This window comes from Eumetopias jubatus, unplaced genomic scaffold, assembly GCF_037043125.1.
Source record: "Eumetopias jubatus isolate StellerSeaLion01/CBP00866 unplaced genomic scaffold, mEumJub1_p1.0 scaffold_4, whole genome shotgun sequence".
Lineage (NCBI taxonomy): Eukaryota > Metazoa > Chordata > Mammalia > Carnivora > Otariidae > Eumetopias > Eumetopias jubatus.
In genome coordinates this window covers 57,168,840-57,195,926 of record NW_028274810.1, presented here as the reverse complement: position 1 = coordinate 57,195,926, position 27,087 = coordinate 57,168,840, and the positions used below count along the sequence as shown (strand labels likewise).

At 40.2% G+C, this 27,087-nt stretch overlaps 1 protein-coding gene across 4 annotated transcripts in view; it reads left to right on the top strand.

Moving 5' to 3' along the window:
• Nucleotides 1-27,087, top strand: part of NFIA (nuclear factor I A) — a 360,963-nt gene that overhangs the window by 314,476 nt on the left and 19,400 nt on the right. For 2 of the 4 annotated variants that reach the window (XM_088022399.1, XM_088022398.1), the window contains exon 10: nt 12,871-13,025. The exons of 1 other annotated variant lie outside the window; for it this stretch is intronic. In XM_088022399.1, coding sequence (XP_087878525.1) covers nt 12,871-13,025 — 155 coding nt within the window. Of the gene's footprint in view, nt 1-12,870; nt 13,026-27,087 lie in introns of those variants that run through there. One more of the 4 variants, XM_028106852.2, reaches the window with a different exon arrangement.

Below are 27,087 nucleotides of genomic sequence, written 5' to 3'. Positions count from 1 at the left end.
CAATGCGCTATTCTCTCTTAATTGTATTGTAACATCCAATTTTTATATAATAGGTTAGTACCAAGATCACACGATAAAAATGGACTTTTCCAGAAAAGAAATTGCAGATTGGCATCATAGCCTAGAATTATAACAGAAAGAAAGAATGCTTTTGGATTATGATGGAAGATAAAACATGTGTATTTTCTTTTTTTAATTAATTAGGAGCACAAAAACTCAATTTAAGAATGCATAAAAGACTTATAGACATTTTTCTCCATGCCTTCTTAGCCCTGAACTTTTGATTTTTTAAAACTAGAACTCTATTAAAGTAGAAGCATGCAATAACAAGTTTCCTTTATTATTTATTTTTATATCTCCCATGAATCTTACATACATTCATTATATGAATGAATATGAACCTGTTAACCAAGAATATAACAATAATCTATGACTGGGATGGAAATTTTGTAGTATAATAATTAACGTTATGTTCAATGCTTTTCATTTAGCAAAACTCTTTACACGAATACATTATCCTGTTCTGTCTTCCTAAGAGTCCTGTGTGGTCAGGATTTTATCGACAAGGAAGCTGACATTAGAAAGTGCAGATGATTTCCCCAAGATTATACTCCCATGGAAGCGTGGTAGGGACTCAGATGTAGGCCTTCCCATGCTCTTTCTACTGTCTCGCACCTACCTCATACAAATTACAGAGCAATGTGACATGATTCCTGGTTGCTGGGGAGCCACGCTGCCTGCTTATCTGAAATTAATAACAGCACAACAAAGCACTGAGCTTTTACTCATGTACCAGGCACTTTAAAAGTATTTTTGTATGTTTTATCTTGTTTTAATTTTCCCAGGAATCCTGTGAAGTAAATACTTTTGTTACCCTATTAAGATAACTTTCTCCAAGGCTTCTCAGCCAGATATAGTGGGATCATGATTCACACCCAGCCACCTGGTAGTTCATACACTTGGCCATAGCATCCTATGGGTATCTTCGCATTAGCCCAAAGCTTCCGTGTTTTTGCCGTGAAAACCCTATGGGAGAAGTATAGAAGAAGAAGTTAGTTGGTCATCTGTGCTTTAGTGTGAATTGGTTTCTGTTGCTGAGAGTAACTCTTGTTGTCAGGGAAAGGAAGAGAACAGAAGATTTGGAGGGAAATAAAACAAAAACAGCAAAAAATAGGAAATGTCGATAAAGGCAGATTTCCTTTATTCTCCAAGACTCCTGAGAACTTGGACTGTTGATAAATGCTTTGAAGAATTGTTTTCTAAGTTATCACCCGAATAATGATACCTCTCCTTTTCACCAATGTATAACAATAATTGGATTTAGAGCAAGCCAGTGAATGATATGTCACGTTTTCACAATTTTTAGATGATGTAAGGACTGTGTTCCCTCTTTCAGAGAAGAACCAATGAATAACTACAAGAGAGAGTGGGAAAAGAAATAAGTTAGTGGCTTCCTTCCACAAAACACTTTCTCATTACTGATGCCTGAACGATAGCATTATTCTTTTTCTTTACATTTTTAAAATTACATTCAATAAAATCCATTCTTTGCTGTACACTTCTTTGAGTTTTTATAACATCATAGATTTTTTTAAATGTTTTATTTAAATTCAATTTAGTTAACATGTAGTGTAGTATTCATTCCAGGGGTAGAATTTAGTGATTCATCAGTTGCATGTAACACCCAGTGCTCATTCCATCACATGCCCTCCTTAATGCCCATCACCCAGGTACCCCATATCCCCACCCACCTCCCCTCCAGCAACCCTCAGTTTGTTTCCTAGAGCTAAAAGTCTCTTATGGTTTGCCTCCCTTGCAACCAGTCCCACAGGTAGGATGGAGAACAATTCCAAAGAACTCCCTCCTTCTTTCTCACTCTTAAGTTAGTGTCCGATGTCACTTACTGCCAGGGAACTCATTTTATGCTGATCTATTTCCACATTGCTATCATTTTGTGTTGTTTTTTTGTTTTTCCACATTGGTTTTAATTTCTCTATCCTCTCTGCTGTTATCTCCATTATATTTCAATGTTTTATATTCTTCCGAATTGGAAAGAGACCTATATACATGCAATATTTTAATATGTGACAAGAGTGGCATTTCATATTAGAGCAGGAGAAGGGATTATTCAGTGAAGTCTAGTGGGACAACTGAGTAACTGTCCAGAAAAAAATAAGATTCCTTACACCAAAATAAATTCCAGCTGGAGGAAAAAAAAAAAAAAGCATACAAAGGTTGAGCTTTAAATACCACATAAAAATATAGGAAAAAAATTTTAAATAATATTGGCGTGAGGAAGATCTTTCTAAATCACACACACACACACACAAACCCAGAATCCAAGAAAGGAAAGACTGACAAATTCTACTCTAAGAGTATCAAAAATTTATGCATGAAAAAAACCCCACCATAAAGTCAAAAAGACAAAAATGAGAGTGGGAAAAATATTTGCCACACATTTAACAGGATTAAATTATCTAACATATAAAGACCAATAGACAAAAAAAAAGGGCATAAACATAGAGAAATGGAGAACATTTGAAAGTTGTCTCATTCGTGTAGCATAAAAACAATACAAATTAAGACTTGGGTGGTATTTTTACCCATCAGATCAGTGAAAATCAAAGAGTACCTTGTATAGTCTTGGCAAGTGTGTGGAAGACAGGCACTCTTCTGCACTGTTAGAGGACTGTGAATTGGTTCAACCTCTTCAAAAGACAATTTAATTTTTCATGTATATAAGAATATATGTGAATATTATATCTTTATGTATGTAAATTTTAAATGTAAGTGATAAAGTTGGACATGTAAACACAGATGTACATATTCAGTGCAACATTGATTATAATAAAAGATTTGTAATAACCAAAATATCTAACAATAGTCCACACGTTAGGAACCCTTCAAAAATAAAGAGACAGGGGGGCCTGGGTGCCTCAGTCGGTTAAGCATCTGACTTCGGCTCAGGTCATGATCCCAGGGTCCTGGGATCGAGCCCCGCATCGGGCTCCCTGCTCCGTGGGAAGCCTGCTTCTCCCTCTCCCACTCCCCCTGCTTGTGTTCCCTCTCTCACTGTGTCTCTCTCTGTCAAATAAATAAATAAAATATTTAAAAATAAAAAATAAAAATAAAGAGACAAGTCTATATGAGTTATGTTAAGTCAGCAAAGGAGAGTCCTAAGAAGTGTGTATAGAATACTACCATAGATTGGGGGATGTATATACACATTTCCTTGTGTGTTGAAAGAAACTGGTTTGTCATAGAATAGCTCTTCGGTATCTTATCCACTGAGAATGAAAGCTATTACTGAGTTTTAAATCCCCTTTTATAGCAAATATAATTATTTTCAAAAATATTTGTCTAATGACCTAAAATTCTTCTTTATACCTTCATCACTATAGGGACCAAAACTCACTCATGGTGGTGGAGGGGAGGGACCCCATAAAATCTTTGGCAATTTTTATACATCTAGATTTTAGCTATGCTAACCTGAACTTTGGATATGACAGCAGAAAATGTGTGATCTTTCTGGTAAAGAATGTTTTTTTTCCCTCACAGATAGCATGCAGCTTAGTGTAAGGTTAGCATTTTCATTCTCCACAGCCAATATTTGGTCCCAATTTCTGCTTTAGGAACCCATTGAATACAAATGTACACATACTGTCTTAAATCATAATTTTTCATAAATGCTTTCTGCAGAGTATCACTACTCTGTGTACAATCCAATTCTGTTATGTTTAAATTTGCAAAGGACTATTGAAACTCAGGCACTTTGATAGGTATGTTCATATGCATTACCGTAATTTCATTTGATTATGATTATAAATCTGCAAAATTAGAATTGTTAGCCCTCTTTTAAAAAAGAGAATGCTGAAACTGAGTCAACCTTCAGACTCAGGTCTGTTGGACTACTGTGCTTTGTACTCTACCAGGACATATCCCGTGTTTAGAGATATAATATTGTATGTACACCTGTCCTCTGAAAATCCTAAGACACTCCATAAAGAACTTTTATATTATTCCAAGAATAACATACATTTCCATACCTTGCATTGGACAAAAAGTAGAGGAACAAGAGCAGAGTAAGAGATGGACATTATAAAGGAGTGCCAGAAGAGAACAAGCAATGGATAATTCCATTCATTTAGGTTTCATAACCCATTCAAGTCTTGTTTTTGTCTCATTTTGTTACTTTTTCAAGATGACAGAAGTTACCAAGGACTTTTAAGATTTTCTTCATAAACATAATATATGGCAATGTAGGAAACTTGGAAAATATAAAGTATAAAAAATGAAATTATATTCTCCTATAATCAGTTACTATTAACATTTTGGCCTATTTTTTCCCGTAATGCATGTTGATGTGTGTATTTATGTGTATATGTACAGAGACACATATAAGATGATTATGACCATGCTGAATATAATAGTTTGCATACCATTTTCTTAATTAGCATTTTATACCTTTTCCTATTTCATAAAAAATTAGGAAATGTGATTTTAAACAATTTGTACCTATTCCTCTATCACACATTAACTTTTTTTTTTAAAGATTTTATTTATTTATTTGATAGTGAGGGAACACAACCAGTGGGAGTGGGAGAGGGAGAGGGAGAAGCAGGCTTCCCGCTGAGCGGGGAGCCCAATGTGGGACTCGATCCCAGGACTCTGGGACCATGACCCAAGCCGAAGGCAGGCGTTTAACGACTGAGCCACCCAGGCGCCCAGACATTAACTTTTGCCCCAATCTATGAAATATGCTCCAGCATATTTTTGAAAATATATTTTGTCCCCAGCTTTAATAGTTTTATTAAGATAGATTTCTAGAATTGGAATTACTAGTACCAACAGTGCGAATATTCATTTTGATATACATTACCAAATTGCTTTTCAGAAAAATTGTGTCAATTTACACATTACTTATGAGTCTGATCACAACATTAACCCTTGAGAGGTTTAAGTTTTATTTTTTGTAAGTGTTGGAAGGCAGGTATCTTGGAGTGTAATACTCTTAATTAGATATTGGAATCAGTCCCTGATTGGATGATTTTGGCATTTTTCTTGAATTGTTTTAATATAACATATAATGGAATTTTGGGGATTTCCCATCTTGTTGACTAAGCTTCTCTTAGGGATTACTTTCTGGACTGCTCTTGTAGAGAGTGTAACCCATTAAACATTCACAGAGGGATGAAGCCTTAAAGGGCTATGCATTAGTGGAGTAAATAGTATTTATTATGCTGGACTCTTTATATATAGAAGCTCAGAGAGGTTAATTGGCTTGCCAAGATCACATTTCAAGTAAGAGATCAAATGGATTCAATCCAGGATTTCTGGTTCTAAAATTCATTTTCTCCTGATTACCTTGCATTGCTGTAAAAACAAAAGTATTATTTGGGGGTTTTCAGGTTCTGTTTATGTTTATTTAAGATTAAAAATTACTGGAAGTTATTTTAAAATCATTTATAATCCCATTCTTCAGAGGTAATCATTTTATGTGCCTATTTTCCATTCATTTTCTATGCGTATTTTAAACATAATTGATCATTATGTGTGTGCATATATGTGTCTATGTGTGTATATATAGTTTTATAAACTGCTTTTATTCATTTATTCATTTTATTTCATACTATCAACATGTCACGATGTCATTATTATTTTAAAATGTGCTTAATGACTGCAAAATATTTCAACATATGAATGAAGCATTAGTTTATAAGGTGGCTCCGGTTTGTTCTTCTTCATAAGTAATGCTGTAATGAACATCTTGGAGCATAAATCTTTCATCTGTACCTTTAAGTATTGGTTGAGGATAAATTCCCAGAAGTAGGTTTCCAGAGTTACACTGCCTTTTGAGAGGCTGCAGAAGCCTTTCAAAAGGGAGCAATCCAATATATTGATCTAAGTTTCTTTTTTTAGTAAACCCCAGCTGAATCCAGGGTTTATTCCCTGTGGCTATTTAATATAACTTTCACCTGTGCCTACCCACATACTTTGTCGCTTTTTTTTTTTAAATTTTATTTATTTATTTGAGAGAGAGAGAGAGCACATGAGAGGAGGGAGGGTCAGAGGGAGAAGCAGACTCCCTGCTGAGCAGGGAGCCTGATGCGGGACTTGATCCTGGAACTCCAAGATCATGACCTGAGCCGAAGGCAGTCGCTTAACCAACTGAGCCACCCAGGCGCCCTACTTTGTTGCTTCTGATCGATATATATGTTCTATCAATTGTACAACACACAGCATTTACATAAAAGTAAATGACAGTTATAGAATTTGGATTAGCCATCAGAAATAAATTTAAATGAACTGAAATAAGCCTCTATTCTTATACTTCACAGCTATTATGAAAAACAATGTTTATAGGCAGTTTAAATAGACTGCCTACATGAAACAGTCCAAAGTGCCTGCTTATGACACAGATTTGGGTAACATAAGGTCAGAGTGTCTCCAGCTTACAAGTTGTTCTGACCCCCTTCTCTCTGTGTGCACACATGAATGGTCTTACACTTTCCTTTCTGCATATTTTACCCCAAATCATGATGTAGCTAGAGCCCCTACCTCCCTGTGAGGATCCTTAATACAAACAGAAATACCAGCAGAGCAAAACCATCTGGCTAAATTGCCTCTTCTCAAGATTTTTGTGAACTACTGGCACATTAGCCATGTCATGCAAATTGCTACCATACATGTTAAGTAATGCTAATATATTAAAGTTAGAATTCATTAGCTTTTCAGGAAGAAAGCTTATGGATATGTTGTTCTATAATAATTTACTAGCAATAAGTAGGTTTTAATTTCATGCCCTGAGGGCTGTGTCTTTTTTTGTTGGTAATTTGTTTGTAGAGACAAAAGATTTCCAGAGATAATAGAATGAGGTAACTGCACAGATGTGATCAAAATAATGGAAATTCAGTGTGGTTATCTTCTAGATTCCAAACATCTGGATGACAACTACAATATCCATTCAGTCATGTGGGAATTTCTAAATCTCTGAATACTGGATCATGTGTAAAGAAAGGCTGTTTCCTTGGGTATATAATGATATTAATAACGCTAACCCAGGCCCTGTAAACTTGTCGATACGGATAGATTTCTCTAAAGGGAAAACACTCCAATATCATCCAGCCTTTCTTTGTGACCTTGCAAGAAAATAGTGCTGTTCAAGTTCCTAAATGAGTTCAACAACTGTAATGGGTTTCATTTAGAAATTAGCCAATCTATTTCCTGATAGTTTCTGCCTTTTTTTTTTTAGAAATAAAAGTTTTCTCACGGGCTTTTTTGTTTTAATAACGTGATAGTGCAGTTAAGATTTTAGAAACTATTTCAGTTAGGTATTTAATCATCTCACTATTTCAAGTTTGCAACCGAATGCTTTCTCATGCGCTTTTCCTTCACTGTCAGGTGTCACTGATAAACATTTAATAAAATTGCAATTTGAATACACAGGGATCTGTTCAAGTCTGCATTCCTGAACTTGCTTGGGTTACCTCTGTCCAATAACTAGCACATTCCTGGGCAGGTGGTAGAATCACAGTAAGTCTATTTTGAATGAGATTGAATTTTTGACTAGGTATTCTTTAGAAGGGAAATCCCCACATGTGAGTTCGCCTGGGTTTCTGAAAACGAGGGAACCTGTGACGTGCATAGTGATATTTAAGATATGAAGGGAGTGGTTGAGAATGTGAGTGAGGACGTCTAGTTGTCTTAGTCGTGTTTGGCATGGAAATGTGGTATCTTTGTTTATTTTATAAATTATTCCTTCTTAAAAGAAAAATAATTTCAATAGACTTTTCCCCCTTCGTTTTCAAACATTCAGGTCTCTGATTCTTAACATTTTACCTTCCCGTGCTGTATGACAAAACATAATTTGCGGTGTCCTGTCTTTTCTCCCTTCCCTCTGTGATTGACGCCTCCGCGCCTTTGCTCGTGCTGCTTCCTTTGTGACCCCCGATCCATCCGAACCTGCCGGCCGGCGCATCTTTTACAGCACTGTCGCAAAAGCCATGTTATCCTCATTTCCTCTGCGCAGCTTTTCCTGTTCTCCTGCCGGGCGTCCCTTTTCTGTCCATTAACGTCTCACAGATTCTTATTTATGTCACCTTTAAGCACCCATATTTTCATTTTCTACACACATCTCTCGCCATTAGATGGTAGCATTTCTAGGATGGCGGTGTGTCTTGCTCACCTTTGACTCTCCCATCGTGCTCGGCACAGAGCAAGGCTTCCTGGGAGACGGAGAGACAGGAGAGAGAGAATGAATCTGAATCTATTAAATATATTGAAATACCTCTCTTTGATGCGCTCTAGAGGTTAGACTTGGTAGAGTTCAAGGGGATGAAGAAGGGGATGTCAGTCTTTTCCTGTAGTTGGAGTCTGACGAAACAGAACACAGGTCTGTCTTCAAACTTCGTGTCAGTGTGTAGGTCAGGCTGCCCGGGTTCAGGGGATGTCATTGCTTCCTGTGTGTGGCAATAAATGCAGAACCTCAAAGTTCACCAGGCCTCTCACATTTTCTTTTCTGCCAGGGTGCCTCACTGTGCCACTGACCCCTAGCCAGGGCAGAGGAGCTGGCCATCGCTCTCCTCAGGCAGTTCAGCTGCAGCAGCTTCCCTGCGGGCACTCGGAGTCCCCGAGGGGCGTCATCCAACACTCACACTCACTCCCCACAAAAACATGTCTAAACGTTCTCCCTTTCCTTCCCTTCAGTGATTACATATATTTTAGTGGTTGCTACACTTGAACTAGACCTTGAATCTGTCTGCCTACTTTTAATTTTCTAGTTTGTCAGATTTGGGTGATTTTAATGATATGGTTTTCAACGTAAAGAAACCTCAACTGACCATGGTACACATACTTAATATCTTCATATCTTTTTCTTCAGTTACATCCTTTTCCTAAAACAAGGAACGCTCCAAGCACTCTGTTCAAAACTGTGTGACCACCTTGTTAACACAATGGTCAGATTTGATTTTATAGTTGAAGGTTATTACAGACTCAAAATGGATTTATGGGGGAATATCATGATCCCTTTATCCAGACACATCTCTTATTCCTTCTTATTGAGAAAAAGAAACAAAACATGACACCTTGGGGACAACAGAAGTGGAAATTCTGTTTGGCTTGCAGGAAGTCAGTTACATGCATTTCTGAAGACAAAAAAAAAAGTCTGGGTCCCCCCGGGGAACCCTACGTGCACAGTGGTGAAGAGCAGATTTAATGGGTGATCTCTGCCACTGTCCCTGTCCACTCCCTCATGCTCCCCCCAGAGTCCCCACTAGAGATAGATTCCAGTGTCCTCAGAGGCCCTGTAAAAGTCTTGCTTATAAAGCAAGAACTGTTCTTGAGCCATCCTCCCAACTGATCATACTGGGGCAAGACTTACACGGCCTAAGTGAAGGATTTTACAATTAGCAATGCATATGGTAAGTAAGTAACACAGAAGAATGGGATTTTCTGGATATGGGATCAAATTCTGATCTGGGATTTTCATACTTACCCCTGTAGCTAAGGCCAAACTAAGACTGTAGGATAATGGGAAGAAATACAAGTAAAAAGAGGAAAAATATGATCAGATTAGTACAAATAAAATGGTGGAAGCTCCAAATGGAATGTTCATCCATAACATTAGGAAAATAGTCGATGATAATATTGCTCTTGTAGGTAAGATGGCTGCTAAAAAAACAAAACAAAAAAGAAAGAAAGAAAATCTTCAGAAGCAGCCGAATAATCAATAATTTGATTTCTAATAGTCATGTTTGCCATGAGGACTTTTACAATGAGATTACATAAGCAAATTGATTTCCCTGTTGACTTTATCAGAAAATCATCAAATGCCCCTAAATCTCCCCTCCAGAATCCTCAAAAAAATGCCTATAATAATCTTCCCAGAGAATTATTTTCTGGATTTCCTGATTTCCTGAAGCTTTTCCTGTGGCATTTGATTATTGCTACTCTAAATAATGCCAGAATTATAATTAAGAAAGATATGAATGTGATATAATAGCATAGTAAATACAGTTGTATATAATTAATTACCACATTGCCCCCTTTACTTGATTTTATATTCATGTTGAAAGCTCTTAACTGTGCATGTATAATTGATTCGCTATGGTATATGTGGTTGTTTTAATAAAAAGTTGCAATTGAGGTTTTTGTTCAACAGTGTAACTCCCTTATTCCACTTTTTCTTTGGGAAAATCAAATTTTACTGTCACATCATTTCTGGAACTACATCCTGTTATAGGTGAACACTCTGCCTATTTTAACTACCATATGGAAGATGAGTCAGACTTTCTTTCTTCCTTCCCTTGTTTTCCCTGTGTCCTTGAATTTTCCCACAAGCTACATTTCTATAGAATTAATTTCCCCAGGCACCATTTCTTCCATTTGATGACTTGGGTACTCAGAGATTCCCAGGTTTTTGTAGTTTTAATATCCTTTTTTTGTTTTTTCTTTTTTTCCTCTCTCTTTTTTTAAAATGCTAACACACTCTCTCACTGTTGCTCTCGTTTTAAAAACCAGACTAAACTTTGAAGCAGTTTTAGGAGCCTATGAAAGTATGAAAGGCCTCCTGGGATATTTTGAAATCAAGAAGGCAAAGTTTGCTTCGTGCCTGAGGAAGGCAAAATATCCAGTTGTTAGCCACATAGCAGTTTTGAGTGACTGAATTATTTGTATGCTACACCTTTCAAATGGCAAAATTTAGGTCTGGCAAACAACAGGGAACAGAATGTAATACAGACCTTTTCAGGTTTAGTAAACTTGCTATGGTCAATGGAGAACTGTCTTCACAGAGAAAGGAAAGCAAAAAAAATGCCGTGATTCCTCGGTTCACCTAGCATGCTTGTTTCTGATGTCACCAGGATGGTAAAACCATCATAGGAAATCCTGCTATATGTCTGTGATGACCAGTGCAGCCCAAGCACGCAGTTCCACTAGGACTCACATTTCAGCATCTGTCATCAGTCACTTAGTCTTAGTACCTTAGCATACTCTTCATGCCTTTTTTTTGGTTCCTTCTTGACCTACCTACCTATTCACGTGTGAAATAACACTCGCCACCCCCCACAACCACTGAGAGGTTTGACAGGTTATTTCATCTACTAGCTTCCTCCTTATCTCTCCCACATCCTGTTTGTGCCCTAGGAGCAGGTAAATTCACTACCGGGTTATTAGAGTCCATCATTTTCAATATGTAACTTTCTATGGAGACTTCTTAAACCATATCAAAGCAAAGCAATAGGCTGAATAGAGCAATTAATAAAGGGTATTTTACTGAACTTCTAAAAACTTACATTTCTCCCATACCAGTGAGTGAGAGGCACGTACAGAATGGCTTTATGCAGGGGTATTTCTCAAATCTGTTCAATTTAGTCTAACATAGAATGGGCTGGGGAGGAAATCAGTAGATTCACATAGCTAGACAGTACATCACATGATACATTTTGTATATAAACATGTATATATACATGGTTTTATTTAAAACTATTCCTGGACAGATCCTTCTAAAACAAACACTACAACAAAACTTTCTTATTAATAGACATCAGAGGATCCTCATGTTCATCCTCTGTTTCATGCTGGTTTAACACCGTCACACCATGTGACCATCACAGATCTGTGTGGGTGACTTAGCTCTTACCAAAGATGACCAACAGGACTTGGGCCAGATTGGTAGAAATTTTATCTCTAGATGTGCTCAACAAAGGAAACAAGAAGTCTGAGCAGTTTTCTGTAAAACAGAAAATCAAAGAAAAGCAGATGATGCCAAAAAGGAAAAAAGAAATCTGGCAAAGGAATTTGGTATTATTCCCTCAGTTATCTGTGTTAAAAAGTTGCAAATCCTTTTCATCTTTTAGATGGCGTGTGTCAGGGTTAACTCAAAAAATTTGGGCCTTTTACAAGTATTGTTAAGAAATTTGAAAGTAAGCAAGAGTCTATCTAAAAGTTCTGGTAAAAAGAAAGAATGTGAATAAATATTGGGAGTTTGTGGTAAAGGAGTGAATTGCAGGACACCAAAAGACCAAATGCACATTTGGGTTTATAAGCCGATAAAACAGCAAAGCCCCTGAGTTTTTTTCTCACTAGAGGGAAGCTCTTAAATATAAATATAAAAACCAAAAATATAAAAACCAACAACAAAACTTTCATGAACTGTGAAAGGATAGTAAACCGAAGTGTGGTTTTAGTGTGATATCTTGGTTTACACAGGTTCTTGATAGTTTGTGCCTTAACAGAAAGGTTCTAGGATGGGAAGACTACAGATGTTAATATTTTAAGCACATCTTGTGCTTCATAGAGATTCTAGAAACTCTCCCGAAGCCTGTAAAGACAGCTGGTTCTCCGTGGTTTTCCACCTCCTTTCTGGAGAAGCCGTTAATTCCTTTTTTAAAGACTTCTCTTCGATATTTAGCTATAGAGGCACAGGACTATCTCATGATTTTTGGGAGTGCCATAGTGTGAAAAGCAAGGTTGTAAATTGAACTGCTCTCCTCCCCTTCCTACCTAATCTCTTTCTCCCTGTGCTCTAAGGATTAGGATATCTCTTTCTGGCCCCAGAGCTCATGTTTAACTCTGAAAGTATACTTTGCAAATGTCCTGCATGTTCTAATTTGTATGATGGAAGGAGAAAAGAACTCATCTGAGCACCAATTTGACATTGTTTTATTCCAACAGTCTTTAGAACCCAACACCCCTTCCCTTTTATGACTGTCTAAAATGCCCTCGCTAGCCAGATCCCTCTGCTAGCTCCAGTGTTTGCACATTTCCTTGTTAATCAGCTGCGTAGGCTCGGAGACTGTGTGTTTTGGTGTTGTTTGTGTGTGCAATCTCGTGCTGCTTCCTGAACGCATGTGTCCCTTCCCTTCACAGCCTACTCGACACCCAGCACCTCCCCCGCAAACCGATTCGTCAGTGTTGGACCACGGGATCCAAGCTTTGTAAATATCCCTCAACAGACACAGGTGGGCCGCTCTCATCTTTTCTGTATGTGGTGCAGCTTGTTTTATTCATCAGGTGCATTGTAACTTGTCTTTTGGCACAACAGGCTGCATTTCCCAGCCCCTGTTCGGTCCCCTTTCCTCCCAACCCCAACCTTCCCGGCCCTTCAGCCACATTTCCCTGTGTCCTCAGAAATCGTGGAAAACGCTGTCTGCGATTTTTGTGTCTCGTATTGAGGGGGTAGAGGAGGAAGGCTTCTGTGCCAGAACTCCTTTCGCTATGGCAAGAAAGGCTTCCCAGGGCTAGAGAGTGTGTTCCCTCATCTAGGAATTCGTGTCTCTCCACTTGCAAGCGGACAGAAGTCCGCCCCTGCCTGGAAAAGTCAGCTCTGGCCACCGGTGAAATCAGAGTGCATCCTGGGAATGGGGAGCCAGCCGCTCTTCTGTTTTCGTTATAGGGTCGCCAGGAACCTGAAAGAAAAGAAAAGAAAGGGTTCACGAATCCTATTAAGTTGCTGGTGTTGGTGCAGGAATAGGTGCTGTTTGTTACTGGCTATGCTTGCTGGTCACTAGGGAGCAAGGTGCGGTGGGGCGGGAGGGGAGGTGTGTGAATATAATGTCATGTGTTGAGGTAGGTGATTGAGAAAAGATGATACTAGGACATCTAGAGCTTGTTTTTCGGTTGATAGGTGTGTTTTGTGCTAGTATAGGTCAAAGAGAAGAAACCTCTTTTATTTTTTTTTCCAGAAAACATTTTTTATTTTGCAAAACTGAGGCTCTGTACTCATAAGCAATAACCTTCTATGTCCCCTTCCTCTTTTAAAAAGTTTTGAAATGGCCTGCTGTTAGACACAGTGAGAGACTCTTGGAGTTCAAAGGTAGTGGGTGCAGACATACTTAAGAAGTTTGTGAAAGAGAATTAGATTCAAGTTTTGAAAGGAACGACTCACTGATGTCCTAATTAGAATGTAACCATATACCGTCATAATCGACATAAAGAGAGTATTTTCTTTGTGAGGTTCTCAGTGTGTGGTTTGAAAAAAAAGTCTCCGAGCTATTTGGTGCATATGCCCAGGTGTGTATCCTCCAGATGCCGAATTTATAACTACTCGTCTTTGTTTATAAGAACAGGACCAGATGCTTATCAACGGGAGAGATTTGCCTTCCTGGGTCCATTTGCGTGCGCTCTCTGTAGAGGATTTTAGTTTATTGCTGTCGCCCGTGCAGGTGAGACTGCACTGCCTCTGAAGCCTTCCTTACGGGGATGCAGGGTCACGGAGAGTACAGCCTCGGAGGAGGCAGCTGGAAGGAGAGGGGGAGCAAGAAGGGAAGGCAGAAGGTTAACTCTTGAGTGTCCCACTTCTGCTGTTTCTCCTGAAACTGGCGTGTCCATGGCTTCTGGGATTAACACCTATTCAGGACCTCCCATGAAATCACACCGGTGTATTGCTTATGGTCCCATACCTCCTAATGCTTAACTGGTGAATTTGAAGTTCAGTAATCACCTCAAAGGCATGGACATTTCATTTTGTACTTTCAGCACATGTGTTCAAGTTCAGTGGGAAAGGAGAACCGGGGACAGTGGTCTATGTTGAATGATTGCTTTTCTCAAAGCCCCAGTGTGCTCGGGTTACTTCGTGAAGAACCTCAAAAATGCAGTTTGGAAATGTCCTGTTTGTCTTTTACATTGTATTTTTTTATGTAATCTGTGATTCACAGCACTGAAATGGTACCCCGTGTTCCATTCAATTTGTTTCTCTATAATCAAAACGTGTTATATTCCAGAATGGCTTTGTTTCACAAATGACTTATTTAACCCAGAAACTGAGTCTTCATGATGTTGACCACAAAAATTCAATTCTTGAAAATCCAGATTTTCCACGCATCTGGATGAATGATGTCATTTAGACCCAATTTTGGCATCTGGAACTGAATTTTTTTTGGTTTCTGTGAAATATTTGGCATCATAGGGACAACAGCTTAAATGTTTCTTATCACAGTTACACCTGCCACATTTGTCTTGAAGAAAGCCATCCCCAGTTGTCTTAGGAGAAACTGTGCTAATGGAGTTGTCATTTTTTTTTTTCAAAAAAATATGTATGTGTGTATATCCTGAGGTAAAAGTTATGTGCTCAAAATATTTTAATTTCAGGTTTATATATTAACTCTTTTTTGAGAAACGGAACTACTTTCTGGAACCATTTAAAGTGTTAGATATACAGATATAGGTAAAAATGGTCCTATACTTTAAAAATAATCTCCTTTTTGAGAAGACATTAGTTCAGAAGAGGGTTTTTTTTTCCTTTACAGGAATTGTCTAAGACTCAATTTGAACATGGCCTACAGATTAGTAATTTTCTAAAAGCAAGCTTGCATTTATTTGTTCTATATTGATACTTTTGTTAATAAAGCATGAAATTTGTATTAATTGGGAGGACATTTTGCTTTCTACCTTTAGAGAAGTAGAAATTGAAGAGTCACTCAAACAGATGCTTAAGCTTTACAAATGCGGAAGAGGTAACCTGCACATAAATCCATAAACAAATGCAAAGTAAATTGGTGTCCTTATCTCCAAAATGCCACTTTCCAATGGAAGTCTCTTCAAATGCCTAAACATCAACCTATGGGAGACAGATTAGATACAGTCTTTTTTTTTTTTTTTCTAGCAGATAGAACTTGAACTACTGCATAGACTTTTTTTTTTTAAGATTTTATTTATTTATTTGACAGAGAGAGACGCAGCAAGAGCAGGAACACAAGCAGGGGGAGTGGGAGAGGGAGAAGCAGGCTTCCCGCTGAGCAGGGAGCCTGATGCGCGGCTCGATCCCAGGACCCCGGGATCATGACCTGAGCTGAAGGCAGACACTTAACGACTGAGCCACGCATAGACATTTTAAATAGGCAGCTTTCAGTTTATCATAAGACCTTTCTTGATACAAAGTATTCTTTAATGATGTATATATATTTAATGAATAATCTTCTATTCATTCAACATTTTTATGTACTGAGTACCTAAAGTTTGTTACCCAACTAATCTTTTCAGCCACCCAATAGGATAGATATAATTATCTGCACTTTGTAGATGTAGAAACTGAGACCTAAAGAGATTGTTCATTTTCCCATGGCCATAAGCAGTTGAGATGTGGAGCAAGAATCTGTACCCAGTTTGCCTGACTCCAAGGCCTGTGTTCTCTAACCACTGCACTGCCCAGCCTCATGAGCTGGTGAGCACCTTTCCTTGCAGGTATTCAAACCCTGACTGATGCTCAGCTCTCAGGAGTATCACTGGCCTACTCCCTGCTTTTAATCTGAGACTGCATTAAAATCTAATCCTTAGTATACACCCAAGAGAATTGAAAGCAAGGTCTTGAAGAGGTTTTGGTACATCCATGTTCTTAGCAGCATTATTCACAACAACCAAAAGGTGGAAGCCATCCAGGTCTCCATCAACAGCCAAATGGCATAAACAAAATGTGGCATATACATTTTATTGTGTATCTACCCTGTTACTGTGGTATATAGTACATATTATTTGGCCTTAAAAATGAAGGAAATTCCGCAGTGTGCTACATGGATGAACCATGAAGATATGATGCTAAGTGAAATAGACCAGTCCCAAAAGGACAAATACTGTATAAGTCCACTCATGTGAGGTCCCTGGAGTCATCAGATATATATAGAGAGAGAAAGGAGAATGGTGGTTGCCTGGGAGGGAGGGTGGATGGCAGAATGGAGAGTCATTGTTTCATGGGTATGGAGTTTCAGTTTTGCGAGATGGAAGGAGCTCTGGAGATGGGTGGTGGTGGTGGTCGCAAAACAGTGTGGCTGTACCAAAGACCACTAAACTGGCCACTTAAAAATGGTTAAGGTGGTACATTTTATGCTATGTGTATTTCACCACAACTTTTAAGATGTAATCGTTAGATAAACTCGAATGGCCCCTTTCACCTAAGAGCATAAAATTCTGTAAAACAGGACGAGTAGGCAGTTTATCATCAAAATCCACTGAGAGTGTGTGCTCATCTCTCTGAAAATACCATTTCTCATGCCCATCACATAGTGGGTAGTCAGCATATATTGCTTGAAGCTAAATGATTCATAAGGAAGTTTAAAAATAATGACTTTCCCTTATTACAGTCATGATACATGTTAATTGTGGAAAATACAGATGGGAAAAATAATAAAAATCACTTGTAGTCCTACTGTTAACATTTCCATATAAATCCATCCAGACTGTTTCTGTGCATACAAGTGTATTGCAAAAATGAGATCATATTATATACACTGTTTGATAAGCTGCTGTTTCTTCCCTCTAACAATATATTATGGCCTTCTTTCCATGTAAATTGGAAAAATTGAATATTGGCTTTTATTGCACCAATTCATCATCGGTAATGATTGGTAGGGAAAGATAACGTGGATAATTGAAAGCCATTTTTTCTCCCCCTTCCCTTCCAGTCTGTTTTTTTCTCCAGAGAATTCCTCCCTTCACTGAGACAGAATTGCCTTCTTCTTAGCCTTGCCCTGAGCTAGTTTTCTTTCAAACAGCCTTGCAATTGCTTTGTATATTTCACCCCAGCTTTTGGGTGTGTTTGAGCCTTCCTGCCCAGTTATCTGTCCCGTTCTTCTGCCTCACTTGTCTGCTACCTCTGCTACTCTCATCATTTGCCTCCTATCCTTCTGCATCCTCCATTTCATAACTCATCATTAAAATAGGGGGTGGCCACCTCCCTGCAGCTTTCAGAACACCCATGTGTTTGAGAAATCATGACCCTTTGGCCCCACCCCAAATCTCTTCCTTTTCAAATTTGTCCCAGGATGGTTGATGTTAAGGTATAGAGAAGTCCCTGGGGCATAGGGTATTTACTTCACTTTGGACACCATTAATGTCCCCTGCACACCCACCGGATGATATAATAGAGGACATGCTGTCATCTCAAATAGCAGAAATCCAATGGCCATTTCAATTGCATCCCATAATTTAATCTGATCCCTGAACAAGAGCCATTAAGAGGAGGCATTTATTTAGAGAAAAAAAAGTTAATATTTCATCATCAGGTAATAAATAGAAATACCAATTCCCACACAGAAGGACTGAGCAAAGAACTCATTTTGATTCAGGTTCTAGTTTAATCAGAATGTTCAAATAAAATGCTTAACCTGCAGAACTCCAATGAGAACTAATTCTTTAAAATGAAAAATGAGTGCAAACAATATTAAAAACAGGCATTTCTTCCCTGCCACCCAAATCTATCACTGTTCTGCATCAACAGAATTGTGGTATCTGAAATGCTATTTAAAACCAAATTACCATTTAGGTTATTAGAAGAATCGCTTGGCATGGCGTGGGCCTGATTTGTTGACAGAAAGGCACAGGTGCTGTAACCTTTGCTTAATAAATCATTTAGCTGCCCGGCTTGTGAGCAGTGTGACTGCCTTTGCCTCATGAAATTTACACACGTATGCACAAGCCACACACTTTGCGCTGTGCCAAAAACAGCTGATCTGGAGGTTATGGGTGTGTCGCCCATTGTCTGCCTTTGGTGGGGATGCACAAAGAATGTGGGGAGGCGGCGAATATGGAGGGCATTTCAATCTGTTATCATTCTGTGTCATGTTCCTGAAGCTCGGCTTGAGAAACCAAAGCATGGGCACTCTACAAAACTCTTCCTAAGTTCCTTTCTTCGCTTACTCATTGTTTCTTACAATATTCCCAACACCTACAGAATGAGGAGTACCAGTTCTCCTCAAGTTGTTCGAAGACTAGTAGAGGACACCGATGTAAAAAAATAATAAGAATAGTAATGACAACAACAACTTTAATAATGCAGCATGATACCAATTACAATAGGGATTTGCCTAAGAGGCTTTGAGACCACAGAGTTGGGTAAGGGAACTTTCTAAAGAGCGGAAGGGGCAGAAAGGCTAACCCATTTTTCTGTCCATATCTAACTTTGGTCTGATGATATGGTTCTGATTCTCATATAATTTACCTTTTTTCTTGCTAGCTTCAATTTTCACCCATTTATCCATGAGCTGTTAGATAAGGCTTTATTTAGCCCATCCTAAGAGGAGTGACATGTTTGCTGGGTTCTGTCTTCTCTGGACCAAGCCGATAAAATTAGAATCCTCTCCTGCTGCAGTCATGTCAGTAGGTAGCTCCCTCACCCCTCGTTGCCAAGAAACTCCCCCTCCTTGTGTAATGTCCTCACCTGGAGCACTAAGCTCACCTGAGACTGCACTCAGATGAGCAGAAGCCTTCCTGCCTCCCCCCGCCCCCCCCACCCCACTCTGTGCTGCCTGCCTGGAGGGGGTTAAATATCCACAGAAGTTCAGGGAGCAGCTGGAGAGTTGCAAAGGCAACAAACTGAGATTTCCTTAGAGGAAAAAAAAAAAAAAAGAGTATCTTCCCCCTCTAGTTAGAATGGGGTTTGAGCATTTCGGTTACAGCCCCACACAATGACAGGTAAAATTTCATCTCCTCCTGCCTTTGGAAACAGTAGGAAGTCCTACTGGTCTAATTTACTCTGTCTTAAGCACCCACGTGTGCCTACACTTGCTGCAGTATTGAGAGTCCTCTGAGGTTGGTGCTATTGTCCCCATTTTACAGATGAGGAAACTGAAGTTTCCAGAAGAATACATCCGCCCCAAGCAAGTGAGGTAGCCAGGATTTGAACTAGTTTGTCTCTCAGATTTCTTTTTCCCAAATGCCATCTGCATGCGTAATTAGTGTTAGTGAAATGTTACTGACCATTTTCTCTTTAAGATGGTCTAGGACTGACTCATCCTCTTACATCAAGGAAATAAGAAGCCTAGAAATTGGGTCCCGTGGGATAGGACTGATGTTGTGCTTGGGCCTTCTGAAGACCTGCTGCAGTTTCCTATTAGTTCATGCATCTGTAAAATAAGACTGAGCTCATTCTCTCATCCTGCCTGGGAAAAAGACCTTTACTAATGATGTTAGTCTGCATCTGTGAGAACAGCTAGCCTCTGCCCAGAGACCAGATAGGGGAGCAGCTGAGATTGTGGGCTTCCTTTTCAGATCTTGGGTGGAGCTTTATTCCATCACTTAGAAGCAGTATATGTGTTTCTTTTCTTTTCTTTTCTTTTCTTTTGTTGTTGTTGTTGTTTATTCTTTTCTTTTTTTCTTGGTAATTCAATTTTTCTAGTCTGGTCTATTAATTGTAGAATGGTGATCATATCATCTCTGATGGTTGTTTTAAGTCTTAAATTGTACTGGTGTAAAGAAAATAAATGCTTGGCTCCAACTAAACATTCAACAAATGATAGCTTTTATTGTTTGGTTGATAACTAAACTCTTATATTTAAATAGTATCTTCTGGATTACAAAGTATTTTCTCACTTGATCTTAAGAGCAACCCATTGAAGTAGGCAGAACCATTATTATTATTATCCCCATTATACAGATTTTAAAACTGAGGTTTAAAGAGAAGAAGTGACTTCCCCGGAACCACATAGCCAGGACACAAACCCACTTCTGATTCCCAAGCGCAGGCTCCCTTCAGTGTGCCCCGTTAGGCAAGGTCTTGGATGAACCTTTCAGCACATCCTCACGTGCTGCTATGTGGATATGGCCCAAACCTACCTGCCAAACTCTGGATCTAAAGCAACCATCTAGCAAATCAGGACAACCCCTCCCCTAAAGATTATAACCCCATGGATCCTTCCATTGAGCATCTGCCCTAAAGGTACCTCCAAAGCCTAATTAATTGGGCGCATCTATTCCTCTGCACACCATTTCTCCTCTTTAGCTCAATTGTGCCCCAAGCAAGAAGAGACTTCCCAAGAGGAAACTCTGTGTCTGAGGGTGGTAAGGACTGGCAGCAAATGAAAATACCTCCCCCATTAGACCCTGAAGGGAAAGGCAATGCCTGGTCATTTTTTCTCTTATGTGCTCATCCCCAGTCACAGGTGTTGAGTAGTAAACAACACCTCACCAGGATGAGTTACTCATGCAGTGTGCTTCCCCTCCCTCTGTACTGCTGTGGGCCAGAGTGAATCCTCCCAGCTTCCCATCTCCCACACCAACCTGTACATTCTTTTCTGGTACACTTGGTAGCTGACTCACTGATAGGTTATGAGACACTATTAAGATATACTTTTCAACAAACAGAACCCTTGTCTTTCAGTTTTTAATTTAGCAGCTCATTTGAGATGTTCTCAGCCACAAACTTCACTTCTGGGCAAAGTGATAGCATCAGTTCTAGGGAGTGGTCTCTTTTACCTCCCTCGGTTCTTTTTTTTTTTTTTTAAGATTTTATTTATTTATTAGAGAGAGAGCATGAGCAGGGGGAGAGGCAGAGAGAGAGGAGAAGCAGATTCCACGCTGAGAATGGAGCCTGACGCAGGGCTCAATCCCAGGACCCTGAGATCATGACCTGAGCTGAAGGCAGATGCTTAACCAACTGAGCCAACCAGGCACCCTCTCCCTCAGTTCTTATACTTCCATAAGCCCATTACCTTTAACTTCCGTGTTGTAGTTTGGTTTTAGCCTTTTCGTTTGTTTGCTCTTGCTCCAAAAAGATTTGGGGAAGCTTCTTAGTTAGAGCAAATGGATGATGATTGAAAGAATTAAGTGCCTACTTGGGATTTGGCACACAATAGGTGCTCAGTAAATCCTGTCTCCTTCCTCCCTTGCCTCTTCTCAGTATTCAAATGAGATCAGTGGCCAGGGACAAGGGGAAGATAAGAGGGAGCTTGCACCTGAAATTTTAGATCTTACGGAAGAAGTCTAATTGCCGTTGGGATTGTGGGAAAATGGAGGCTGGAAATGAAGTGGGAGGAAGGCTTGAAAACAAGGTGAGAATTTCTGTAGAGTTCTAAGAGGAGTGAGGTCAGAGTTTGATGATAGCCTTGCAACAAAGCCAGAAAACCCTAGGATCAATGCGGGATTGCTGTCAAAATTCCTGTCCTTAGATGGATCTTGATAATGATGCTTCTTCTGATCAGGGGATGTTCCAGGATACTAAGGGAAACATATTTGGTACTTGTGGCCTGTTTCTTTTGGAGGAACAGGGAAAAAGTCATGAATTAAAGAGTTGGATAGACCTATTTTCACGCCCTGGCTGTGCCATTCATCAGAGTGATCTTGGACATTATTACCCTTTAAAATTCAATTCCTGCATCTATGAAATGAAGGCCACAATACCATCTATCTACCTCATAGAAGAGAACCCAATTAAGCGTGGCTTACGCCAATCAGGGTTATTTTCCTCATGTGAAATCTGTGTGGTTGTTGGCCTTGTTTCATCTGCTATATGATGCCAGTAGGAACCCATGCTCTTGCAGACATTCCGCTCTGCCATCCTCGGCATGCTGTCTATTCATCCTCACGCTTGGTGCCTCTGGTTGCAAAATGGCTGCTGCAGCTCCAGACATCATGCCCAGGTCTTAACTCCATTATCCCTCTTGCATCAGGGAAACAAAGGCCCTGCCATACTCCTCCCCTGCTTCCTGTTAGCAAATTTCTCTTTAGGTCTCACTGACTAAAACTGGATTACATTTTGAATCTTTAGCTGCAAAAAACGCTGGGAAAGCTAGCACAGAATTATCTTGATTGGCTAAAATCGTGATCTATTACCCTGGGCTGGTTACATTGTCCTCCCTAAATAAAACTGCCCCAAGAAAGAAGGGGCCATAGGTAGTAGGTAAACTGATAGCAGTAGTTGCCATATTCCTCTTTCCCACTCTCTGGTAGGTTTCATGGGCTTTTAACTCCTATTCCAGCACTTGACTCCCTTCATCCCTTGATGCCTGTCTTCTTACAGTGCCTTTCCTCTACACTCGCTCCCCATGTGTCTAAGAAACAAATACTGTGTGTGCACACGCATGTCTGTGTGAGTGTGAGTGAGTGTGTAGCGATCAGGTCATTTTAGCCCTCTGTCCAAGTCCGGGATTCAGGCAGACATACTGGAGTTTTGTGCAGACCAGCTCCCATGGGCTGGGCCAACTTTCTCCCGGTAAACTGGACCTCTGAAAAGGCTGAGTTGGAGGACATGTCCCTTTGTAATTGCAAGGGAACCCTGTGAAACAGTGCCCTCCTCGTGCCCTCCCAGGTGCTTATCAAACAGTCAGCAATGGGTTCTGGGTTTCTCTTTTATGACTTGGAACCAGATGCTTCCTTTGCAAAAGAAAAGAGCCTGGTTTTGCTGAGCTTGAGTCAACAGAGTTCAGAGAACAGGAAAATGAGTTGATTGGCCCCGCTCCGTGAACTATGAGTAGAGAGGCAATACAGGTGGCCAACTGTCCCCCTTTCCACAAAGCCCCTGCCTGTGAAACTCCCCTGCCCGAGGAATTCGCTTTTCCCAAACGTTCCTGGGGTCCAAAAAATAACTGTTCACGTTAGGAGGGGGTTCCTTTGGGGCACAGGCTTTCCCAGGCTTCCTCATGAGCCTAAGACCTTGAAGGTCCCATGGACAGACAAGAGTTTCAAAGCCAGGACCTATTGTCTAAAGTGAGATTTTCAAAGCTCTCACATGAGTTCTCAGTGATGCTTCCTGCCCACTTTTCTCACACCCACTTGTTTACCTTCCTGTTTGTTTATTGAGGACGGAGGCACATTCTTTTATGGGGGGGGGCCTCTCTTTTTGAGATATAGCCTTTCAATGGAGCCTATTCATTGAGTTACATTCCGCAGCACACGCCTCCCCAAAATATTTGCATGAGAATTTTTCCTTGGGCTTCACATTGCTTCTTTTACAGCAGAGATGAAATAACTTAGCACTTCTAATTAGCTTTCCACTTTCCAAATGCTTTACACATTAACTAATGAATCACAGGAGCTTGGGATAAGCTGTATCCCTGTGTTGGGGCTGGGCCGCTGGGTTAGGACAGGCTGTCCTGGCCCTCATGCCCTCCCTCCCACACTCTGAATGTGGCGGGATAATGGAGCTGCCGCCTGGACGCGAACTTGAAGGGCCACCTCAGACCCTCACCCTGCTGCCTTAATAATGTGGAAAGTGCTCAGTCCTCCCTTCCAAGGCAGGATATGCTGTCTCCTGTTGCCCTGAGTAGTTGGGGGAAATTTAAGGCCTGTTGTCATGGCACACAGCCTCTGCCCCTCTCAAGTATGATCCCCTCCCTTCTGCGAACCCATGGAGGATGTGTGTATGGGGAAGGAGTCACGCTGGGGGAATGGAAGGACAATAATAATAGAAAATTCTAGTAAGGGAACTGACCGTAGTACCGTAGTAGGGACCCGTGCATCTTGGTAGAATAGAAGGAGCACTAGACTAGGAGTTAAAATACTTGGATACCTAGTTTATCTCCCCTACTCATCAGCTATGTGTTTGATCTTGGGGACAGAAAAAAAAAAAAAAAACAGAATTTACTGAGCACCTACTATATTCTTGCCACCACACTAGGCTGGAAGAGGGTGTGTGTGTGTGTGTGTGTGTGTGTGTGTGTGTGTGTGTCCAGTCCCTGCTATACCTTGCTCACAGACTTCTAGGGAGAAAAGTAAACAAAGTATAGTAAGGTATGATAAATGAAACAATTGAAGTATGCCTAGTCTATAAGGAGTACAGAGAGTAGGTCATTAACTCTGGAGAGAAGCAGGGGACTCACAGAAGATATATTCTCGAGGAGAAAGACACATGAGCTGGTTTTGAAGGAGACAGACCTGCCTGGTGGGTACAACATTCCACTCCAGGCAAGAGGAAGAACACATGCGAAAGAGTAGCAATGTGTGTTCGAAGAACATTACTCTGTTTGGTATATCTGTTAATGTAAATGGCAGAGAATGTTGAATAATGAGGCTAGGAAGTTAGGGTCTAGCCATGAATAAATACATTACTTTTTACAATGGTAAGGCAATTGGACTTCGTTCCGTGGAAGGTGGGAAGCAAGTGAAGGACACAGTGGAATCTCTATATGTGAAGAAACTTTAACGGAGCTTACTGTAATGCTCCTTAGATCCAGGATGTTACAGAGAGTAGTAGTTTGAAGACCTATGATCATGAGGTACCCACCTCTCCTGGGCAGTATCATAGAGTAGAGAAGCCCTCAGCCTTGGAGCCAGACAGACTTGATTTTGATTTATCTCAGTACGTGACTGCTGTCAGCTGAGTCTTGTTGTTCCCCCTTTCCTCCCGCCCCTACCCCCGTCCTGCCAAAATTCATATGCGGAAACCCCAGCCCCCCACTGCGACGGTATTTGAAGATGGCGACTTTGGGAGATAGGTTTAGATGAAGGCGGGGCCTCACTGTGGGATTAGTGCCTGCATAGGAAGAGACACCAGAGCTATGGGGAGCGCTGTGAATTGTGTAAGACTGATGAATCACAGACCTGTACCCCTGAAACAGATAATACAGTATATGTCAATAAAAAGAAAAAAAAATTTTTTAAGTGGAAAAAAAGAAAAAGAGACACCAGAGTGTTCTGTCTCCACCGCATGAGGATTAAGTGAGAAGGCAGCCATCTGCAAGCCAGGAAGAGGGCCCTTAGGTACAAATCAGGTGCAGATCTGCTGGAACCTTGATATTGGACTTCCCAGCCTCCAGAACTGTGAGAAAATAAATATTTTCGGGTATTTATCTGTTGTTTAAGCCACCCAGTTTAGGATGTTTTGTTATGGCAGTCTAAGATTAGTACAATGATCTTGGGGTAGTTTTTAGCCTTTCTGAACCTCAGATGTCACATTTATAAAATTATAAATTAATTCGTGCATTCCACTTAAAGCTTTATGACTCTATGACTCAATACAGTTAGATTATAAAGCCCCCAGCACCCTTCCCTGGCACACGGAGAGCTGATGTGTACTGCTGCTTGTTCACCCCTTAGAACTGAACCTCTGTGAAGCACCAGAGGTCAGGCAGGATGCATCTCATTCATCTTTAGGACCAGGAACCTGTGATTGCTAATAGAAACCCAGAAATGTTAATATGGCGAAACCCCCAGAAGTAATCTGGTCATTTTCCCCCTAAGCTGAGTCTCTTCTCCCCCCATCCTCCCACGTCCGTTTTCCATAAGTTGTGCCATTAATTCTCTCATTAGCTAGTGGAATGATATTTATTTATTAAGAACATACTTAGCATACTCCCAAGGAGCAAGTTAAAGCTCAGCTAACAGCTGCAATTTCTGGTTGGGAGGCAAAATACGCTGAGGAATGCATACGGAGAGTTTGTATGGATGTTATAGTTTCATATTAAAAAACTCTTAAACTTTATGCTGGATGAGGGAGAAAAGAAAAAAAAATCCCAGTGCAAAAACAAGTTACGAACCTAGGAGCACAGAATGTTTATTTTGTCAGATACACAGCTGACATGATTAGTTCTAATGGGGTGGTGATCCTCATTGAATTGCAGATCCGTCTGAGTGACTGAAATACCGCAGGGACCTAAATATTAGTGGTGCATACGGTATTACTTAGGCTGCATCCTTTAGCCAAGTTGAAGGCTTCTTTTTCTCTGTCCCTTAACACGCATGCACGTATGCACACATGCTCATGCACACAAGCACACCATGTATGCGTTCATCTCTTCCAGAAACTACATGTAGAGCATTATCTATCCAGAGCAACGCTGGCTTGCCCTTGCTGATTTCTCCCCCTTGCCCTCGGCCACCCAGGCGCACCCCACCCCACCCCACTCTCCACTGCAGATAATGGTGTATCAGATCAGTCTGCTTTGCTGTTACATCAAGACCCAGATCAATTTATTGACTCTGTCAGAGTGGCTGGTACAGTAATTGTTACAAGAGAAGAATGGAAAGTGAGAACGCATCCACGTGAAAAATAAAAATGACGTTTTGTTCTTTCCTGCCCCACCGTTTTGCTTTTTTTTTTTTGCCTCATAGATCTTTATGTGTTTACACAGCAGAAAGCACTTTACTTAAGTTAATCAGCCCCTTCTACATTATTAATTGTGACAGGTAGGGTGCTACATGACAGGAAGAGTATTATGGGAAGCATTGATCTCCCTCTGATCGTATGGACCTGAGCAGGTTTGGTATTCCTTACCTTATCTCACTGGTTTGGGGTCCCATCAACTCACATTTCCCTGATTGACAACACAGAACGCCTCCCATCAATACAATTGATTTTGTGAAAAAGGACAGGGAACATTTTTCAGCTGGAGATAGATGAATTATGGTGATGGCAAGAGAGAACATTTCAGAAATCTTTCAGTT